Source organism: Buteo buteo, chromosome 10 (genome assembly GCF_964188355.1).
Source record: "Buteo buteo chromosome 10, bButBut1.hap1.1, whole genome shotgun sequence".
Taxonomy (NCBI): domain Eukaryota; kingdom Metazoa; phylum Chordata; class Aves; order Accipitriformes; family Accipitridae; genus Buteo; species Buteo buteo.
The window spans coordinates 35900847-35922077 of NC_134180.1; the positions used below are offsets into that span (position 1 = coordinate 35900847).

The 21231-nt window shown below is 40.9% G+C and overlaps 1 protein-coding gene across 1 annotated transcript in view; it reads right to left on the reverse strand.

Moving 5' to 3' along the window:
• Positions 1-21231, reverse strand: part of AGBL4 (AGBL carboxypeptidase 4) — a 957921-nt gene that overhangs the window by 101861 nt on the left and 834829 nt on the right. The window contains exon 9 of the mRNA XM_075037073.1: positions 4048-4200. Within this exon, the coding sequence (XP_074893174.1) occupies positions 4048-4200 (153 nt within the window). The remainder of the gene's footprint in view (positions 1-4047; positions 4201-21231) is intronic.

The following is a 21231-nucleotide window of genomic DNA, read 5'->3' on the forward strand; positions in this document are numbered from 1 at the left end:
CAAACAGCTGCCCAAGAATGTCTCATGTATTTACTTGGGAGCAAAACTTCCTAGCTGCTCTTTCACTTTCCTCTTCACATGCTGACAGCTAAACCGAAGGCAGGCCTCTGTTTCTGAAATCATGTACAAATGAAGAATTTCTGGTCCCTTTCACAACTTTCACCTGCAAACCACAGTCAGCCTTCCAGAGTACTCTGAGGTTAAGTGTTCTGCTCAACAGATAGGGTACAGAGACATTGGGTGACTTGCCTTTGGTCCTACAGCAGGCATGCAGGCTCAAATCCCCTATCCATCCCCTACTCTAATCACCAATCTCCCTTGGATGCTGTCATTTAAATAAAAAGGCCTATTGGAAATGACAGGTGAAGAAAGCAGTCCAGGCATGAAATGCACTCTAAAGTATATTAATAGAAGGTTGCCAGACAAAACGGCACAAGGCATTTGATCGCATCGTCTTAGGCTTGTTGTTCATGCTCCTTTGCATCTGGCTGCGTGATTTCTGCCAGATTCTCGGCTGGAGGAGCAGGCTAGGATTTGCCTGCTTTCCCTAACCCGTGCCGGGCTCAGCTGCAATCATGCAGAGCACTGAAAGAAATCCCTTTGAGTCAGGATTCATTCTGAACATGTAAAACCCAGACAAATGACTGCTTCTCCAAAGTGAATCCCATTTCACAGCAAGTAGGTTATTAGTGTGGAACTCCATACAAGTAGCCTGCATTCAAAAGCCCTCTGCATTATTAATAGAAGATGAGCTTTTGACATCAAAGGAGAACCATTATGTATGCTAAACGGTGGCAAAAATTGTACCCGCACTTCAAACCTTTTCAGTTCTTTGTCCCTTGTAAATCAATCAAGGTTGACAGATGCTTTAAGGAGAGTAATCTTTTCAATGATACTGTCAATGGATAACATAATGGAACATTGTCTCTGTGCTGTGTGAAGACATGGAGCTAGTCAATTATGGACAACACTTCATGCAGCCGCCAGTTTTCACTTGAAGTGCTGCTGTTGAAGTATTATAATCCCAACAAATGGCCGCAGCAGCATACAATGTAAATGAGACCTCCTGAAGCTTTGGAAAATTAATTAGTAACAACAGTGGTCCATTCCCACACTTTCAAACACCAGCCTGGTAATGTTAACGATGCACTTCCCCCCTTCCCTTTGAGCAGTCAATAGGGCATATTTACATACACTATTTTTAATCTTCAACACTTTTTTCCCCCCTTTTTAAATGCAGGAAGCTCTGGATTCCTTTCCTCTCTTTCGAGCAGCAAACTTCACGCCTGATATTTCCAACCAGTCACATAACCCACATGGCTGGAGCTGAAAACAAGAGAACAGAGACTTGCCCACTTGGAGACAGCAGTAATATTCACTCCTCTTGCTTCACACACGTCGGACACTTTGTGGCTGTCTCCGTTTCCAACACATCTATCCCCTCAGCTGCCCTGAGAAGAATGGCTTGGATGGATGGCAGGGGAAAAGCTTCCTGTCTCAGGAGACCAGTAGGATGCGAGTTGAAAGCCTGATGTACTGAGTGCCAGCAGCACCTAGGTCAAACTGTGGTGCACTGGATGCCAACATACGTATCCCATTGCCAGCTTCTACAGAAAGGAGATTGAGAGTCAAAGGGGAGAGACTGCACTGTTTATTTAGCTATTGGCTTCTATTTCCTACATCATTTTCTCAAAGATTTTCCCTTTGTCAACCGAGGCTTACACTAAAAGGAATACTTAATCTCCTACAGTAACAGAGAGAAATCCCACACTTGAGCACAAAATTTCTGAACTCCTATCATTTGCAGGTTTTCATTACTATGATCTGCGAATGCCCTCTTATCTATAATGTGGTTTTGAAACAACCAGGTGCAGATAAGAAACTCAATCACTGAGGTCTTCTTAGACAAGAACAGGCTGTTCCTTGAACCCAACTCCCTCTTCTCCAGGCTCCAAGCAGCTGTGAACAGATGCAGCTGCTGTCCCTCCTCATTTTGTATGGATTCGGTCTTCTGCACTCTGGACAGTTTTCCAAGAAGCCCTGAAGAAAGCTTCACACTGCAACAGTCCCTCAGACCCCCAAGACATACGGACAATGGTTAAACAATACTATGAGGCAACAAAGGAAGCAACAGCATCCATGCATCCTCCCAGGCATTACCCGGCCAGCTGCTACTGCTGTTCTCAAGAAGAAAAGGGACGTGTTCGGTCTACTAGAGGCCCCCTTCCTGGGAATAGAAATGACAGAGCAAAGGGTATCTTCTGCCTAACCTTAGAGAAGTCAGAGACTGATCCAAACTTTTTCCCACTCTTGCATAAAACAAACTACCATAGGATAGAGAAACAGACAAGAATCAGGAGGTTTCGATCCCTCCTTCCTTTTGCTGGAACAGATCTGTCAAGAAAACAGTGGCACAACTCCATTTCTATACTCACTTCCTACTCAAACTCCACAGTGCAATATGCACAAAAACAAGACAAAAAAATTCTCTACTGCATCTCAATGAGAAAGCTTTAGGCTAGCATTCTTGCCATGATGAAAATGGCCTTTTTTTCAATTACAGTTTCTTTTGCTCTGCAGAATCGTCTGCTTTTGTATCTGTTTTTAGATTTTGTTTCTCTAGAGCTAAACACATGGAATGCTGCAGGGTCCCTAGCCTCCTCTACCCACCACCTCTGCCACAAGCTGGTTGGGATGGCACTGCAGAGGAGGCAGGCACCATGCCCCAGCTGTCCCCACCTTTGAGAGGAGACCCAGGTTTATCTCTCAGTACCAGAAGGATGAAGTATAAGCAAAAAGGGGACAGCAGAGACTGGGAAAACCTATGGTAGGTAACAAAGAGGGTTAAGAACATAAAAGACAAAATCAGGGCCCAAACAGTAGGTTCTTCTGCTCTTCTCTGCTTGGTGCAGGATCCCAAAATAATTCTTTATTGAGCCTGTTCCTATTATATAGCTGCCAAATGTCATCCACTGCTTTTCCTCCTCACAGCTCATGGCTGGAAGTTCCCACTGCCTTGGCTGAGATGCATTTCTGAATATTCCTTATCCCAGTCAAAGCAAAATGGGACACCAAACACCTCTTTGTTTGAAAGACTGTCCACTTAAGCAAACATAGAGTGCGCAGCTTGAAAGAGAGCAAGGGATAGCTGTATAGAAGTAGCTTAGCTGGCAGCTCCAAAGGTGTCTAAGGTGGGCCAGGAGAAGGAAACAAGCAGTTGCAGGCAGGCTTGGGCGTTGTATGTTCTACTCGCACAGCTTTCAAGGAAAACTGATGCACAAAAGACACTATGGAAAGGGCCAGGATGTCATACTTGGACACAAAGCTGAAACACACTGGACCAGAGTCTTAAATCTACTGACTTCTGCAGAGCTACTGCAACCTATGTGTGCTAAGGATCTGTTCTACTCTATTTGAAACTTGGTCTAAAAACATATGCCCCTTTCCAACTCATTTATAGGAGTTTACCATTTATTTTCAATATCCAGAGATACCTACACACATACTTTCTTCCAAGTTACAAGACATGTATTGAGCAATTGCAGATTCTCTCGTAGAACAGTTTTCCATGGTGATATCAAAGAATTTAAAAAGCATACATTGCCTTTGTCACAACTTTCAACAGAAAATAATCTAACCTTTTATTTCAAGTTTATTATTTTTACTTCTATTTGCTATTATATTATTCAAAGTGTACAACTAAAAAATGTGCCAATATAATATAAACAATAAAACAATAAAGCTGATCCCGTTGATCAAAAGACAAAAGATCTTCTGATAAAAAAGTAAGTGTTCCAATAATTCAGAACCAAAGGTTACAACATAGAAGATGAAGAACCCGTGTCTGTTCATGTGTCTAATGACAATATATATGATCACAACTTACCACTTTTGGATAACATAAGAGGGAAGGTGGTAGATAATAATGACAAAAATTTTAAGTAGCCTTCTAGTCATACTAAAATACAATTCACACAATCCAATTAAGCCAGAGATTTAGCACTAAAAAATAAATTAGGAAAAAAAATTAAGAGAAACATTGCTTACATAAGAGAAGTCTTCGGCATTCTGACAGAGTAGCTTGGGAAAAACAGCCTGTCGCTGAAATCTTTCCTCGTCTTCAAAGATGTTGCCATACATGAAGCCATTCATCATGGTAGAGTGGGCATGGATGTCAATATAGAACTCCAGGTTAATCTTCTGTTGAGGGAAAACAACAACAAATAAAAACATTCAGCATGAGATAAATCATAACTGTGTTACGTAGGTGAAGCCTCCCATAAATCCAATACTGCCATCCTTTAATCTAACCATGGTGCCAGCATCAGAGTGCCATGCTAAAGACATTGCTTTGATCCATCCAACTATTCACTCCTCTTTGTGAGTGCATGTGAGATGCAACACAGGACCATGATAGACATTTCTTTACTTGTTCTGGGAAGACTGGAGCATTTATGCAGCACAGGACACTGTGCAAAATAGAGCCAAAGCATTATCCTTCGCTTTGATACAGGGCTTAGTGCCACTGATGAAAACATGCACCTTCCAGTTCTAGAGCATGATTGTTTGGGCGTAGCTTTGCCATCTCTGCACAGTTCTGCATCACAAGATGCAGATGTACCCTTCTGCCAGGAAAGACAGGCTCAAAATTGTGTAAAAAAGACTTCAATATTTCCTGTGCAGTTTATTTCGGTTTATAAGGAGGAACACCACAAAGGTTTTTGTCTTACTCTGCTTTGTAGGGTAATTCAACAGAACAACTCCCAAAAGCAAGTGCCTTGAATGCCTCTGCTTGTGATCCCATGTGATTCTGCATCAACTCTTGCTTCAAAAGAAAACACCAGGACCACCTAACAGAAGCATCTGTTCTCCCCCTACCCTTCCTGGATTGGCAATTCAGTGTCGGAAGGCTCTGTAAGGAAATGCTGCTCAAGTCTCCAGTCCAGGGACACATCTTTTTCCTCACATCATATATAGGCGATACTACTTCCCCTGCCATCAGTGGCAAAGAGTGAATGTTCACCTTGATCACCATGTACAGTGCCATTGACAGCAGTGAGAAGGCAATATCCAGTACTAAAAATTGCTACTAGAGCAGATGCCACTGGATTTACCTAGAGTTTCCCCAAACTCTTGCAACTTCTGGTCCTGAACAAATGGTGCTCTGTGACTAGACAGTGACAAACCCACACCTGTCACCTTGCCATCATGGGGCCAGTAAGAGCCTTCCTAGTGACCAGAGGGTTACAGTTTAGATCTCCCTGCCCCAAGAAGGGGATGGAGACGAGCTCTGTTAGCAGGACAGGGGTTACGATACTTAGCCCTGTACCCCTTGGTGGCAAATAGGGACCCTGGCGAGTAAAATACAACATGGAGCTCTCCGGCCACATGTCTTCTCTGCACACAAAGCTTGCTCAGGCTACTGGAGGATACTGAGCTACAAGACAGTCCAATGTAATACAAACACAGTTTGTATTATGCAGTTCATGTGACAGCAGTGTCAGCTCTTCTAGAGAGTCTCTGATGGGGGGAGAACATCATTTGGTACGTGAAACTAATATGATACAGATTTACTTTCCCTTGGCAGAAAACCAATGTACAATACACAATGACTGTTTAGTTTAATTAAACAGCCTAGAGAGAGTAATACTGTATCTTATTAAGCCTCTCCTATGTTAAAATGTTAGCTAATGCAACATCAATATCTGACCATGCTTCATACGAAAAGGAACATTTGATTGTATTTGACTCTAATACAATAAATTGTTTGCTCCTGCCAAAACGTTATGCTGTGCTATAGAGGACCAACACTGCAATAAAGCACACATCTGCTATTCGGAGATATAGCATTGAGGAGAAAGATTAGCATTGACAGGATGAAATACCACATAGGATTTTCTTCCTCTCCAAGCATACAGAAATTAAAACCAAGATTGAGTAATATTATTTTTCATAAGATAATTTCCCCATCAGAAACAGAATTTGATGAGATCAGATGCACCCTGGCATATCACCATAAAACAGAACATGTTGTAGAGTCTCAAAACAGTGATTTGATGATGAAGTGAGGAGATAATCTAGTTAAACTGGATATTTGTAAAGCATGGATGTCCTTCACATAGAAGTCAGTGACCTAAGTCATACTTATTTTAGAAGAACTAGACAGAATACTTTATAGGGACATATTTACTAATATAAAGTAATTGAGAAGCACAGTGAGTTATATAACAGACTAGTATCATTTCTGTCTTAACACAAATAAAGGTGCTAGTGTAAACTGTATGATTTGTGCTGCGTTGTATTATACTTACTCATCCATAGTTATCAAATTGTTTCCAAAAGAAGGTGTCTACAAACAGCAACAAAGAGGCACAGATTACTATGATAACTTTCCGTAGGCTATCCAGCAGGAAATTCACCTGCAGAACATGCGTGACGTGAGCCTCAGCTTAGTATTCAATTGATCAAGTCATCCAGTCTAACACAGTATCATTAGAGAATATTTTCTAAACACTCATAGGATTCTTGCTAAAAAAATTGCTGAGGAAAGTGTTCCAGAAAATTTTAGATAATCTCTTGGCATGCTGAAATTTCTTTTAAGATCTTTTTTGATCATCAAAACCATTTTCGAATAGTCTGGTTACAATGATTATTTGTGAGGGAACAGTGTCCTTCACAGATATCTCCTTCACCTAAAGGTTAAGCTTCCAGATCACTTATTTGGAAACCATGACATTCAACAGATAGCTCATCACCCAGACAAGTGTTTAAAAACATTTATCCAGTCATTCATTACAACGTATTTCAAAAGTAATTTCCTAAGTCAGCCCACAAGAACTATTCAACTGTTTTTTCTGGTCTTTGTTCCTTGCCCTCCTACTGAACATACAAAAAATTCTATTTCATATATTCCTGCCCTCTAAATATAGTCCAAATTTGCAATTGTCCATCCTATTCAGTAAGTTGTTAAACATTGCTAGAGTAATTGTGAGCTAGATGTACTGCTCCCAGACACTGCTGTATGTGAGCAGAACAGTATTTCAGTGTTTCACATTTCTTTTCTTCTTATCACATTCATTATTTTATCAAAGGGAAACATCTTGAGCATTCTTCATTACAGAACAAAATAATTCAGTGCATTGTTAATATAACACGGGTTCCTAATGGAAAAATTCTCTTTATTCACAGACACAAAGATATTGTGGCCTTAAATTAGACAATAGCAGCCCAGTCACTTGGACATTAAACTCAAAGTTTGCCACCTCGTGCCCCAAGTAGTAGACAATTTGTTTGCAGACAAGTTTCACAGAATTAAGATATGTTCCTGAACAATAATGGTATTTCTTCTCTCTCTTTAGAGTCATACATATTCATAAGTACTTTACGTGTAGGAACTGTTTCACCCCCTGCCACACTACAAATTTAAGATAGGGAATAGAGTTTCATATTTCAGTTGTCTGGAAGATTTTGACATAATTACTGATCTCCTGCAATTTAGGCAGGATCAGTGAATTAACATTTTATTAAATATATAATGTCACCTACTGATGGGAATTTCAGAAAAATCAGCAGAGAGCTGACTTTCTGAAATTGTTTCTCTTTGAGATAGAATTTTAATGGGAGAATGAGGTTAATAAATGTATGCATGCATTTACATGAGCACATACAAACACACTTAAAACAAAAACCAGTCCTACCTCCTGTTAAACCACAGGGGTATCTGTCAGTATCTACACAGCAGAACCCACCCTGGTTATGGCTTCTAGTGTAGTAACATGTACAAGTAAGAATGGGAATCAATTTAGAAGTCTCATAGTCACATTTGCTTCAGCCTTTAAGCAGAAAATAATGAATAACCAGGCTCAAACATCTCTGGATGCCACAGCTGCCTTCTGAGTGACTTACAAGTTACATCCTACGATATGATATTAAACTCATCATTTTCTGCTTTAGAGGTGGAATGCAAAATGATTCAGATGCCTTATAAAAATCATCATGCAATTTAATTCCCTCAAGTGTCTTGCCTTTGTGCTTACAAGCAGCAGAGATTTTCTCTCTCAGACTCTCTTTCTTAAGTAAAGCTGTAATTACCTGGATGACCCAGCTTACAGAGTTGGAGAAGACAAAGGCAGACTTGGTCTTTCTTTTCTCTGTGTGTCAAAACAGAAATCACTCACTAGACTGACAGAGGCAATGATTGAGCCCCACTTCCTAGAAAACAACAGTTAACATTCTCCCTTGAAAAGAATGGTCTTTGCTCTTCTTGCCACTTACCACATAAAACCAGAATAAATAAATAAGCAAATGAATTTCTGCTCTAACATTCATTTGAAACCCTGCCTTTGTGACACACACTTTCCACTGTTGTCCTGAGTCAGTCTAAAATTTCTGGCAGCTTTAGAAATATACTTATAAATTAGGAAGGGGAGAAAATCAAAGAAATCACAGATAAAGAGTAAGAGCTCACATTCATTGTCAAGATATGAAATAGTCGAAGTAGCACAGAAACTGGATACTGGTTCATGATGCCATGTAAAGTTTTGAGAAAATATACTCTCACTTGTCTGCATTTTTATTTCATTAGCTGAATGTCTCTGGAAGGTCAGTAATTAAAGAGCAATAGGAAAGAACGATGTTAATAGCTAGTGCTGATATGACCAAAGTTAGATTTTGAACAGCACAAGTATGATTCTTAAGGAAACAGAGATTTAAAAAATAAATAAATAAATAAAAATCAATAAAAGCCGTAATAAAAGGATAAATGTGCATTGAGCCCAGAACATGAGCCACTAGAGAGACAAATGATGCAGGAAGAAGCCAGCCCTGTCCACCAGCTGTCACTTCAATATGGATTTTATTAATTCTTGGGCATAGCAATTGGTTTAGAGAGAGAGTGTCCAAAAGCCTTCTTCACTCCAATATTTCATACAGGAGATGGGATAAACTCCTTGCAATGTTTTATACAAGCCGCTAAAACCATGGCTTGTCATTAGTGGTAGAGAACATAACAGCCTCCAGGCAGACTTTGCGCTCTTACTGCTAAGCCACTGTTTGAAGCAAACGGACATACAACAGTTGGCACAGCATAAGGAGTTTTCCCCTTTGGGTTCAGAAAAGATTCATAAATTCCCAGAAGACCGGCTCTTTGGTGCTTCCTCAGGTCCAGAATCTTTCAAAAGAAAATTCTGCATAGGTCTCAAATGTATCAATTTTGACACACACACCGTACCCCAAGCTTAGTTATTTTGGCAACGCCTACAGTGGTGACACCAGAAAACACAAGCACAATGTGCTAATAAGCAAAATAAAGGAAAACTGACCATTCAGCATCACATGTTCAGCAGTCTACATTCAGCTAGAAAGCACCAGTCCTGGCCCTTTCAGCTCCAGGGAACTCTGCCCAGTGCCTTGAATCGCTCTTTAGGGATGCACAACACTTGTCTCCTGACTATACAAGAGAACATGAGGTGGAATTCAAACTGTCTGGATATGGTTCACATTTTCAAGCTTCCCTTGAAATAACTGGATTTGTATGCCTAGTAAGGTGAATTTTACCCAAATCACTTTTCTTACATCTATCCTATCCCCATATTTTTTCCCCCAAATTTGAAAGGACAAGCATAAACCCCCACCAAAAAAAAAAAAAAAAAAAAAGAAATACTTCCAAGAACATTTTCCTCTGCCATTCTTTATAACCTCTGGCAAATCAGCCCTATAGCGTCATCTCCAGTTTTGCAAATGATGTAAGTGCCACCTTGTTAGAGGCACTATTTCAGATGTATGCCACTACCCCTTTGTAACCATAGGGACATCTTTTTTCCTTCCATTCATCATCTTGTGGGTCACCTGCTCCTTTCACCTTTGTAAACACCATGGCAACAACAACAATTATTTACATAAGAAATTAATAGTAGAAAAGTGGTTTACTATTTTTAAAAACCTTCTAAAAGGTTAAACCCTTGAAAAAAAATAATTTAAAAAAAATTTCCTCATCTTGCTTCCAGAGAAAGGAAAATGCCAGTTTAGAACCACTCTTATTCTCACTGATATGAAGCACAAAAGCAAATTTCTCCTTATTCCTGTAGACACCTTTACACAATCTGACAATGTCTTTTAAGTGTCCCTACAGAAGCAGCTTGCAAACACTGATGTACCACTAACTCTGTATGACCTTCTAGCAATTCTTCATGACACTTCACACATTTTTTTTTCAGATTATTTCAATGACATTCCAAGAGCTGTTGTCTTTTGGAACGAAGCACTCCAACCCAGTTGCCATTCAAAAATAATTATTTACTGATCTGGTTACACAGAAAGTTCTCAACCTAAATAATGATACCTCTTAATGATAGGCATAATCTGACGTGACTCATTAGTGCCTCAAAGAGGATGGAGAAGGGTCTTCTGTTGGTTCCATGGATTCATACAGCAAAATGATGGCATGTCCATCAACACTGCCTGTCTTAAAAAGTAAAGGAAGCTTTTATCCATAGAAGAACATAGAAGTCCCTTCAATGAGCTTGAACCCTGCTCTGGTGTGCCCATCAGTAGCCCTGAAAGGAGCTAAACTCATAGTTTTGGCCTCAGAGTGGGAGGTCAGCAGCATGCATATTCTGATCCTGGTTCTTTATCTGCCTGCTTCTCTCACCTGCCAGTGCAGATAACAACACCTCCTGAGGATTAGCTGACGTTTGTACAGCACATTGAAGATATAAAGCATCACAGTGCGTACAAGTTAAGTATTAATTCATCTGCCAGGCTGATTCACTCTTTGACCCCTCTGCAGAGGCGTCCAGTTAGTGTCAGCTCTGGCAGTTTTTGCAATTCAGGCACCTGTCCACCAGCTACTGGACTGAAGCCAACAATTCACACAGGACATAGAAGAGCCGTCAGATGGTGGTAACATTTGGTCACGACAGGCCTGAATTGGATTTGAAAGGGTGACCTGGAGGTGAAAGGCTCTATCAAGAAGCCACTTCTGTTCAAATGCATATTAAATTAGAGAGGGGCCAAAGAGACAATGTTAAGACCCAGATCAAGTTTAGACAAGACTTTTGGGTCAGCTGCATGGACAATTCTTGTATAATTTTTACCCTAAATGAATAGGAACCAGGAAATACACTCTTCTGGATTTTGGGCCTGACCCCAAGCCAAAACTAGAAGGTGAGTCTGAACAATGACAGTCATTGTTCTGTCTAATCCTTTCTCTTTCCCTCATGTAGGAGCAAACATGCACATACACTCAGCAACATGGGCTTTGACCTTCGCAAGCTCTGAAGTCTTTAGTTGCCTCAATAATTAGAATAAAGCATTGGGACTGAAGTGAATCTTGGGGCATTACCTTGCCCTTACCTCACTTGGCTCTGCCCATCTCAGACCTCACTTGCATGTCCCCACCATATGACCTGCAGAACAAGTTCTGTAAATCCTACCTTGCTCACTTGCCTGCTACTGAACAGCGTTGGGTCTACAGAAAGAGGGCTTTTCAGGAAAGAGAAGGGAGAATTGTGGCAAAAGAATCAACAGCTTTTTGGGAGAGGGAAGGAACCCTACAAGAAAAGCAAACAGAAGGGGAAGGAAGGAAGGAGCGGAAGGGAGAAAAAAAATCTGAGGCAGTAACTGTTCCTTACTTTGATAATAAAAGCAAGAGAATTGGGTACCAAAACAGAAATATGTAAACAACCATGTTTTTACCAAATAAATCAATTTGGCTTTGGTCTGGTTCTGAAAGTTTGCTCAGCTGAAATCCTCCCAGTAGCTGCATTGAGGGTTTTAGCACTCCTTGGTACTGTTCCTTAGACAGCCACTTGCTTGCTGTGTAACCATACACAAGTCATGTAATGTCTTCAGACATCATTAATTGCTGCTTATACACCTGAAACTACATTAAGCTCATGACTTCATGTTCAACTAATCACTTCATAGCAGTAGTAACAGTTTTGTGTTTTACCAATAACTTTTAACTATACTTCTGCAGAACCTTCTGACCGAGGTGCACAGTCTTTACTTTGCAAGTATATAAATAAGGCCCAAAGACACTACCTGCCTCTCCTCCAATTACAAAGGCAAAGAGTGGTAGACTCAAAAACAATGGCTAGGGCTTATGGCTCCCTGTCCCCTAATTTCCTAGGCACATTCCAGTTGGATAAATTGCATGTAGTCAAATCAAACTCTAGTCTCTAGTCTCAAATAATATATGGCATTATTCACTATTTCTTACTAAATAAGTAACAGCTGGCAGAATATAAAGTCATCAGGCAGAAGACCTAAGGCAAACAAAATAAAGTGCTTTTTAAATTAGTTTATACTTACACTGCAGCACTCACTGCCACCAGATTTTGGCCAAAACACAGATGAACTCAAAGATCAATTAGATAAATTCAAAGAGAAAGATTCCATTATGTTACTACACACAAAGCAGTGGACACAATTTCTTGATCAGAAAATCCCCAAGTTACACATTGCCAGAAGCTTTGCCCTGTGCTTAGTCTATCCCTTAGCATCTGCAAGAAGTCATTGGACACTGAGCCAAATAGACCTTGGGTTTGATGCAGCATCACTGCTCTTATTTTCCAATTAGACCTAAATTTGTGCTGCGGAATGAGACATTTGTAGTTTCTAAAAAGTTAAGGTGTTGATTGGTGGTGAAACATATGCATATTTCTACTGTTTAAACTGTCTACTTTAAAAAGAGATTAGACAAATTACTGTAAGGTAGGTCCTACTCTATATAAAGCTTTCAGGTGAAGAAGCCCCTAAACCAATGGTAACTACAAGCTGGACATCAAAGGTAAAGGTTAATTTTATTCCTGTAAATTTTCTTATACAGGCCCATGAGTGTCTCTTTCCACCTACTAACAACATACCCAGAAAATCTGATTAGTTGGACCTATGAGAGGACCTGTAGTGGTGGTTCTTATTTTACATAGATCCATGTGGAGTAAGAAAGAAATAAAAATACCTGCATGCAAACTGCAAACCTGCCCAGTCAGGTGGAAGGAAACAACTCTAAATGTGTCATTCAAAGGTCACGTGGCCATCTACTAGCTTGGAAAGACAGGAAGGCTGGGGATGGACATTGCCCACATGCTTTACTAGTGATTGACAGCTGAAAAGCAAACTTTCTCTTCATCTTCCTGGCACAGCCTTGCACAAGCAGAAGTTATCCGTCGTTGTTGGTCTTATTCTGTTCCTTTGCAAGTTGCATCTTTGTTTTCCTTCCTCGTGCTCAGTGCAGGCAACAAGCACATCCAAGTTAAGAGATAAAAGTGAAAGCCAATAAACAGGAACACAAGGACACTGAAAGAGATTAGGGACTACACATGAGACATAGCTACTGGGGGTGGGGAAGGGACAGCATGCCAACAAATAAAAAGGAGTTGTCCCTGATATTCTCTTGTTGACCCAAGATTCATCCACAACTGGAAGAATAGATTTTTCTTGGGTTTGGCCTACTCAGAGACAGATTAGCATAGCATTTTGCACCAAACTACAGAATGTTTTCTCTGTGCTTTATATGTAGCGGTATTTATTATCTGTACAGTGCTATAAAAGCTAAAACATAATGGTCATTTTGGAAGGATCTGTTTTTACAACTGAAAGCATAACATATCATGCCATTTGCAAGGCACTTATCAGCATCAGTTGTATCTGAAACTTTTTTCCTCCAATATTCCCCTGACCACACTGGCCAATAGGTAAACATACTGCTGCAGGCAATATCACCTTGTGTTCTGCCTATCAGACCAAAGAGCAGGGCAGCTAACTGTGCCTATATGTAAAGTCACCAGATCGCAAAGACAATGTATCCCTGTTGAAGATTAACCTAAAAACATGAAATGATCTGTTTCTTTCTATGCAAGATGTTCTTTGTATGTATATTAAGCTGACAGTCTAAAGACAATAATTTGTCATCAGAAAACAAAACAGCTAGCATTCTTTAACCAAGGACATCCGGGAGTAATTTGGCCTTGAAGAACCTTGAAGAAGAATTAGAAGACCAATAAGAAGGAAACATCCCACCCTAGAAGGTGACAAAAGTTGAGTAATTGATAACGGGCATGAAGTCAGCGGACATCTGTGGTAACTGAGGGAAACGTAAAGGTGGCAAGGGGAGATCATGACCGGCAACTCAATTCAAGACCTAGAAGACTTACTCCTCACACTTCTTGAGCATGCGCTATAGAATAAAAGAACACTGTACCTTTAATCTGAAGCAGAGAAAACCTCAGCCCAATAGAAATGGTGGCATATAAGCGACTACCAACAATGATTTTGGGAGAGGACTTTGGAAACTAAGTGGGTGAATCTGAAACTGTATAAATTGCTTGCTTGTTTAACTGTAGGGTGTGCTAGCTTTGTGGAATTACCACCTGGCACCCATCTTTGCGCAAATATGAAATAAATAATGTTTCTCTCCAGCATGTGATTATTGGCTCGTTGCACACAGGTGATGAATCTGCTTTTCGGACAACATCCCCTGCAAGGACATATTGGAGGACTACTATTTTTTTAATTTTTTTTTACCATTTCCTACAGAAAGAATATTGAGGTCTTGCAGAACGTCAGGGACTCAAGATTCAGCACAGTGGTATAACAAATAATCAGAGGGTGACAATCTCAAGAGGATTCACCAGGGCAAAACTTAATGAAGGTATAGTAGGACTTTGAAGAAGGATATTTCCCACCCTAGATAGCAGCAGCTGACCCACACTGCCAGTGGTTGACTTAGAGATTTAGGCAGTTTTTGTCTGCTTTTTCTTCTTCTGTGTGTGTATATATACACCTTTATAAGTGTGTGTGTGTAAAAATGCATCCCTAAATACAAAGAAATACTTTAAACTTGTTTTCATCCTTCTCCTCTGTAACTGTTACAGCTGTCTATAACAGACAGCAAAGCAATTTGCTCTGAATCGTAGGTATATCAGATCAACATTTGATCTTTGCTCTCCTAAACGCTGCATCAACACTGATGGTCCACAATACTGTTTTCAGGTTGAGTCACCAAACACTAGACAGTAGCCGATTCTGTGATACACATTACTGACTGCTTCAGGAGATTGGCCCTACAATATGATTGCATTGTGAAGCAATATTATTGTGATTTAACCCTGGTAGGCAGCTAAGCCCCACACAGCTACTCGCTCACACCCCCTGAAGTGGAATGGGGGAGACAATCAGAAGGGTAGAAGTGGGCAAACCTTGTTTCCTCAGAGCTTTACCCTCTTATTCCAACAACAGACCACACAGCAAGACAGAAACCAACTACGTGCAACAGCAGCAGAGTGAAAGTTCTCTGGAGGCGGCAAGCGATTGCACAAAACTTTGGCAGACAACTCATGGGCAAAGCAAACTTTTGGTGAACTTGCTGTGTTTCTTCATAGTTTCCCTGGCAGTTTCCTTCCCTCCACACTCCCACACACCACGTTGTGAGTCGGAGAAAGTCCGGAAGTATGCTTTAATAAAGCTCCAAGCTTGCTCAACCACTTCCCTTTAACTTTAGATTTCTCTGAAGGGAGGAGGTTTCTGCTATCTCTGATGGTTGGAACCTGATCCTGTCATCATTAGCTTTCTCAGAGACTCTTCATTTGTTGAATGTTGGTCTGTAATAAGAGGCAGGAAAGATAGTCATTTTTATAGCAACTACCTGCCAACAGATTTCAATTCTTTATCCCTTCAAAATCCCACATCTGTCCATGTCTCCAGGCACTAGTAGAAAAAGCTCTGCATTAGTTATTTTTATTATCAACATAAAAATCTTTCCATTTATTTATTTATTAAGAAAAAAAAGCAGCTATCTACAAAACTCAGTTCGTTTTGTCCTTAGGCAGACATTTAAAGCTGTCTGCCAACTTCTTTTCTTAATAAAAAAATAAGCTAAAGTCTTTATTAGACACAGTGTAACAAAATATGACCAGCTACATTTACCCAGCTGAGACATGTGCCATCCATTTATCAGGCCAGAACTCTGTGACTGAAAGCGGCAACATCTGATAAAGAAGGCCCCATTTCTTAAACCTGCCCACTGACGGGTCCTGACCACAGTGCTGAGCCCCAAAATGCGCCCCGTCCCTGCAGGCAGCCGAGTCCACACTGCAGGGTGACAGACACTGAGCTTGTTCTGACCCACCTCCAGACCGACAGACGGTACAGACCTGCCAGCTCAGAACCAGGAGGGCTCCATTGCACGACTGCTCTGGTTTTGGGACTCAAGTGCATGTCTCTGTGTGATGCTATGCCAAATGGCTTCTCCAGCTCTTCCCTAACACAGCAAAGAAGGGTGAAGCTTGTACTGTGTGGTTGCCACTGGGAAGACACCACCACATCCTCAACCACTAGCCCCTCAGACCCACCAGCCAGACCTCTTTGAAATAACCCACTTTCAGGCTGGGTCTTTACCTTTGCTTCTTAACAGTGTGATATGGTGAAGACTGAAAATACATCCCAAACCACTTCAGTTCCTTGCACAGATGCCTCTCGGACTCTAATGCGAGGACAGGGTAGGTGATGAGAACTGTACCTTCTGCCCAAAATCTTGTGGCCTATTTCATAGTGAGCGCAGCCTCTGAAAAGCGGGAAGGATTTGGAGCCCTAGCCAGGATATGTGTCAGAGCTGCTGCCTGCACTCTTTCTAGGCTAGTGACTGGCATGTTAAACCCAAACAACACAGCTTAGACTGACACAAGATGAAACATATTAGGCAGATGGCATGTTTTCTCTGTGCAAGCCAGCGCAAGAGTTTTTCCTCCTAACGATCCTGTTCTTGTTCTCACAGCAAAATTAGTTTTAAAGTAAAAAGAAACAGAAAAATACGTAACATGATGAGAACAAAGATTACTATGCAGAAAATATAGCAATATCAACAAGAGAGGGGTTTTGTTCCTTCAATTCCATGGCATTTATTTTTATATATATATATTGTTTATAAAAAACAAACACCCTACTTTGTCAGACGTGAAAAGTCAAAATTTACATTTAAATGGAGGCATTTAGGTGGGGTTTTTTTCCCTCTCATCTCTTGAATACAGAGTACAAAAGACTAAAAACTCTCAATTTTCCTAAATGGAAGGATAACAGGTGAAGTTTGCATTCTGGGAGCTATTCATTTAGTGAACAATGCTAAACTCAGCAATGACCAAAGCCCAGCTGATCAAGGGGAAAAGAGCACTGGCTATTAGGCCTGACAGGGATTTGTTCAACAGCTGAGACCAGGAGAAGCTGTGATCTCATTGTGCCCTGTTCCCAAGGAGGAAATTATGCCAAATACACTTCCCTGAGGGCAACACCTACATTTCCAGATGTACAGTGGATCACTATCCAACTGAAAATCACTGCAATTTTAGAGATTTCAGTGCTACAATAGCCCTGGTTTCATCTCTGGAACTACTGCAGATGTTTAAAATGTGAGGTGGTCTGCTTGTAAGAGAAAATGAGAAGACTTAAAACAAGTCCATAATTGCACAGTATTAAAGCCATTTTAAAAGAATGGAAGTGGAAGCAAATACTATGATGACCCTTAAAGCTTGCCATTAATTACCTTCCTTTTTTTTTTTCCTTTTATTTTCTTTCTTCTTATTTCTTTCCTGGCAAGGAAAATGAGTACTGATTCTAACCAGGGAGTCTATCAAACAAGTACACTTGTAAGTAATGTGCTCAGAGAATGCCACCCTAGTCCATGGAAGGGTGTAGCAACATTTTTAATGACTTTGTCTCACTAGAGCACACCAGGATTAACAAGTGATGTACCAGAGCAGCTCATTCAATTCTGGGCTGGATTGCCCTCTCTTGCTTTTTCTGACATAGAGCTGATCATAGTGTTAAAAGGACACAGGCAAAAAGTAACCTCATATTTTTTAAAACAAGGGTTAACCACAGATCTAGCCAGCACTTTGTACGTTTTTTGTTGATTGTTTTTAACTGTCTCTCATGTGTCATATTGAGTGAAACCCCCCCACACAAAAAAAACCCAAACCACCCATGTCCCAGGAAAAATAGTCTGGATGTATTTTAAAAGCAGAGGAAATAGTAATAAATGTTTGGAAAAGGCACACACACAAAATCTAAATGCCTGGGAGGTAAAAGCGCTATCACTATGTACCCAGCACTAGGAAATCACTGACTCTTTACAGTTGCAGACAGTGTTTCTAGTCTGCCAGGACTAGAAGCTCTTCCAATCGCTACATTACTATCAGAAAGTATATTCTAATGTTCACCCATCTTTACATTGGTCCTTTTGTCTTTGGCAAGTTCCGCTTTTTGCCACCCTCACAAACAGCATAAGGGTCTATTGCTTCTGCAACAACTGGTGCTAGTTTTTCTAGCACTTCCCAACTTAAAAGCATTACCTGCATTCATTAATTCCAATGCATTCACGCACACTGCCAGCCCTTTCATTCAGAAGGTGTCACAGCCCCATTGTGGGCTGACCCTTTCTTTACACATACATGTTTCTGGCAACAAGGACAACCTCAAAAACTCCATCCTCCTCACTTCCCCCACAGATAGGTCACTGCTCATTGCCAGGACCATGCAGCACCATAAGCTGGCAGTTTGCTTTGAGTCCACATCATGATCTAGGGAACCAATCCAGCTAGGAAAAAAAAGTCTAAATATTTGGAGGTTTGTCTTTTTCTCCAGCCCAGTCAGCTGCTTGAACTGTTCGTATATTGTTTCCCTACCCTGCCCAAAGAATCAGTTGTATGATTCGTACAGAATTACCGTGTGCAGGGGTGGGGGCAAAGGAAAGGAAAAATACAAGAGAATGGGAATATCTTAAGAAATTGATTCTGAATTTAAGCCTTATCCTGAGATAAAAAGGGTTTTAACTGAGCCAGCAGGGCAGCCATAACAACATGTGAAGAACCTGTCTCTCAGCTTTCTCCTCAAATAACCAGGAGCATCTGGTTGCATCTGGAACACTGAGGCTTGAGTACTATCCATCTGGTAGTATTCAAGATGGGTCTGAGCAATCTGCTCGAGAAATAAATGATCAGTGCCTCCCCTCCTAAACTCATATCCTTACAGCTGTGTCCATCCTTGTGGGCCAGCTGTGCTCTGTGATACTCTCTACAGGCCTCTGCCCCACTCCAGTCACAGATCTAGCATGTGAAGCCAAAGTGGGTGGTTTCCTCCCATGCTCCCTGGCTTCCACTGCAAGGACACGTAGGCATATGAGCAGAGACTCCAGATGAATCCCCCATCTGGGCGAAGGCCTGCCCTGCAAAGCACAGCTTGCACAGAGATTTTGTTTCTTAACACCTGCAGCACCTTGGTTTTATTTGTTTCTGTCCTTAAAAAACAGCTCTTCAAATCCATCCAGTTGCCTGCAATCTTCAAAAGCAAACAAGGCCTGTTGACACGATGTGGCAGGTTTCCCAGAACCACTGTCCCTTCAATTTTATGGATGAGATCAAGGCTACAAGATATGCTGTCTTTCAAGACATGCTGGTAATTAAAGCCTACTTGGTCCTCTATGCCAAATATGAAGTATAACATTAAGATAATGTTGAGATCACTATGCCATTAGTACAGCTGTTGTAATGAATGTTTTAACACATCATTGGGGAACAGATGCTGTTCATGGACACAGACATATCTCAGCAAAAAAGCAGGAGGTTTTTACCTCAGATAACCCTTAGGATAAGATTTTAGCTTCCAAAGTGATATCAGCTTGATTCACCCCTCAGCTCTCCCGAAAGTCCTCCAAGAAAATAACACAGGGTCCTGTGAAACATTCCCTTTCTTTGCCATCTCTTACCATGACCTGTTCTAACAATACTACACAAGGGTTGGTTTATTTACACACATTTCTTGTGGCATCCATGCCCATAATGTCCAAATCTGACATCTGTTAATTCCACACAAGTGAACTCAGCTGGACAAGAGGATATAAAGTAATATAAAATGTCAGCTTTCATGCTATACGGATTAAGCCAGCCATGTAATGAGGCACCCTTTATGATGGGCATATCATGGGTAAGCAGTGATGACAGAGTTTATCAGATACCAAAAGCCACTAATACATTTGCCTGATTCTGTCTCTGTAGGAGTTTTTCAATCAGCGGTCCCAAACTTAGGCACATGGTTATCACAGCTGGTGGAAACATTACACCTTCTGGGTTACCTTCAAGGCCCAGCAAGGTTTAGCATGTCCTTGAATTAACCTTGAATCTTACCCAAGGGAATAACTATGCAATAGATTGAAACAGGCAGTGCTAACTGGCTGCAAACATGTAAGCATTGGGACAGAACAGGGCAAGAGGAAACCCCACAATAAAGCTAAGGTACTGCCCCCTTCCTTCTGCTTGTCCAAATACTAGACAGCTCAGCTCAACAGGCTGCTGTGCTCCTCCAAGTAATGGCAACTGATCCCCAAAGGGCCAGGCACCAATTAAAACTGAATTACATTTCATGCTGAATATGTAACTTCTCTGGAATGGCTTCATTGCTAGCATTGCACCACCCTGGTGTGAAGAAACATCTGGGGTGGCTGGATGGTCACTGGGCTGTGCAATAGAGATTCCCTCTATACATTCAGCTATACTCTGTTTCCAGATACTAAGAGGAAAGCTACGTGACACTTTTCTGAGTTACCTGAGGCATTCTTCTTGGCCCTGAACTAGGTATTTCCACTTTTTTGTGTGTTAGTTCCAACAAATAATATCCTTGTATTCTTTTCAATAGCCAAATTGTGGGGAAAGGGACTTTTTTTGAAACATTTTTCAAAGAAGAATTAACTTGGCACACAACTGCAATCAGATGCCTCACAGCAACTGGTCTAGCTTTAAGATTTACAGCCCTTAGCGCTGTCCCAACTTTTTAACATGGTGCTCCATGACATTATATCCACAAATTCCGCTGTATGGGAGAGATCTTCTTCACATAACTCTTCCTCCTCCCCCCACCCCAAAACCCCCACAACCTACAACTTTATGTACAGTCATTTGACAGGACTATAATCTTAAATTGCAGATGGGAAGCAGACACACAAAGCTCAGTAGCAGTGAAGAGATGCAGATTAAAGCACCATCCAAAACCAAGTCATCTTCTGTGCTAACATGCTGAATTTACACTCAAGACCACCATAGCTAAAAACAGTGCTGGGTTGCTTGCCTACTTGAAAAAACAATACATATCATCATACCATGCTAGGGGGTGGTTCTGGTTGTGGTTTTTTTTGTTTGGGGTTTTTTTTTGGTGGCTTTTTTTTTTTTTTTTTTTTTTTTTGTGGGG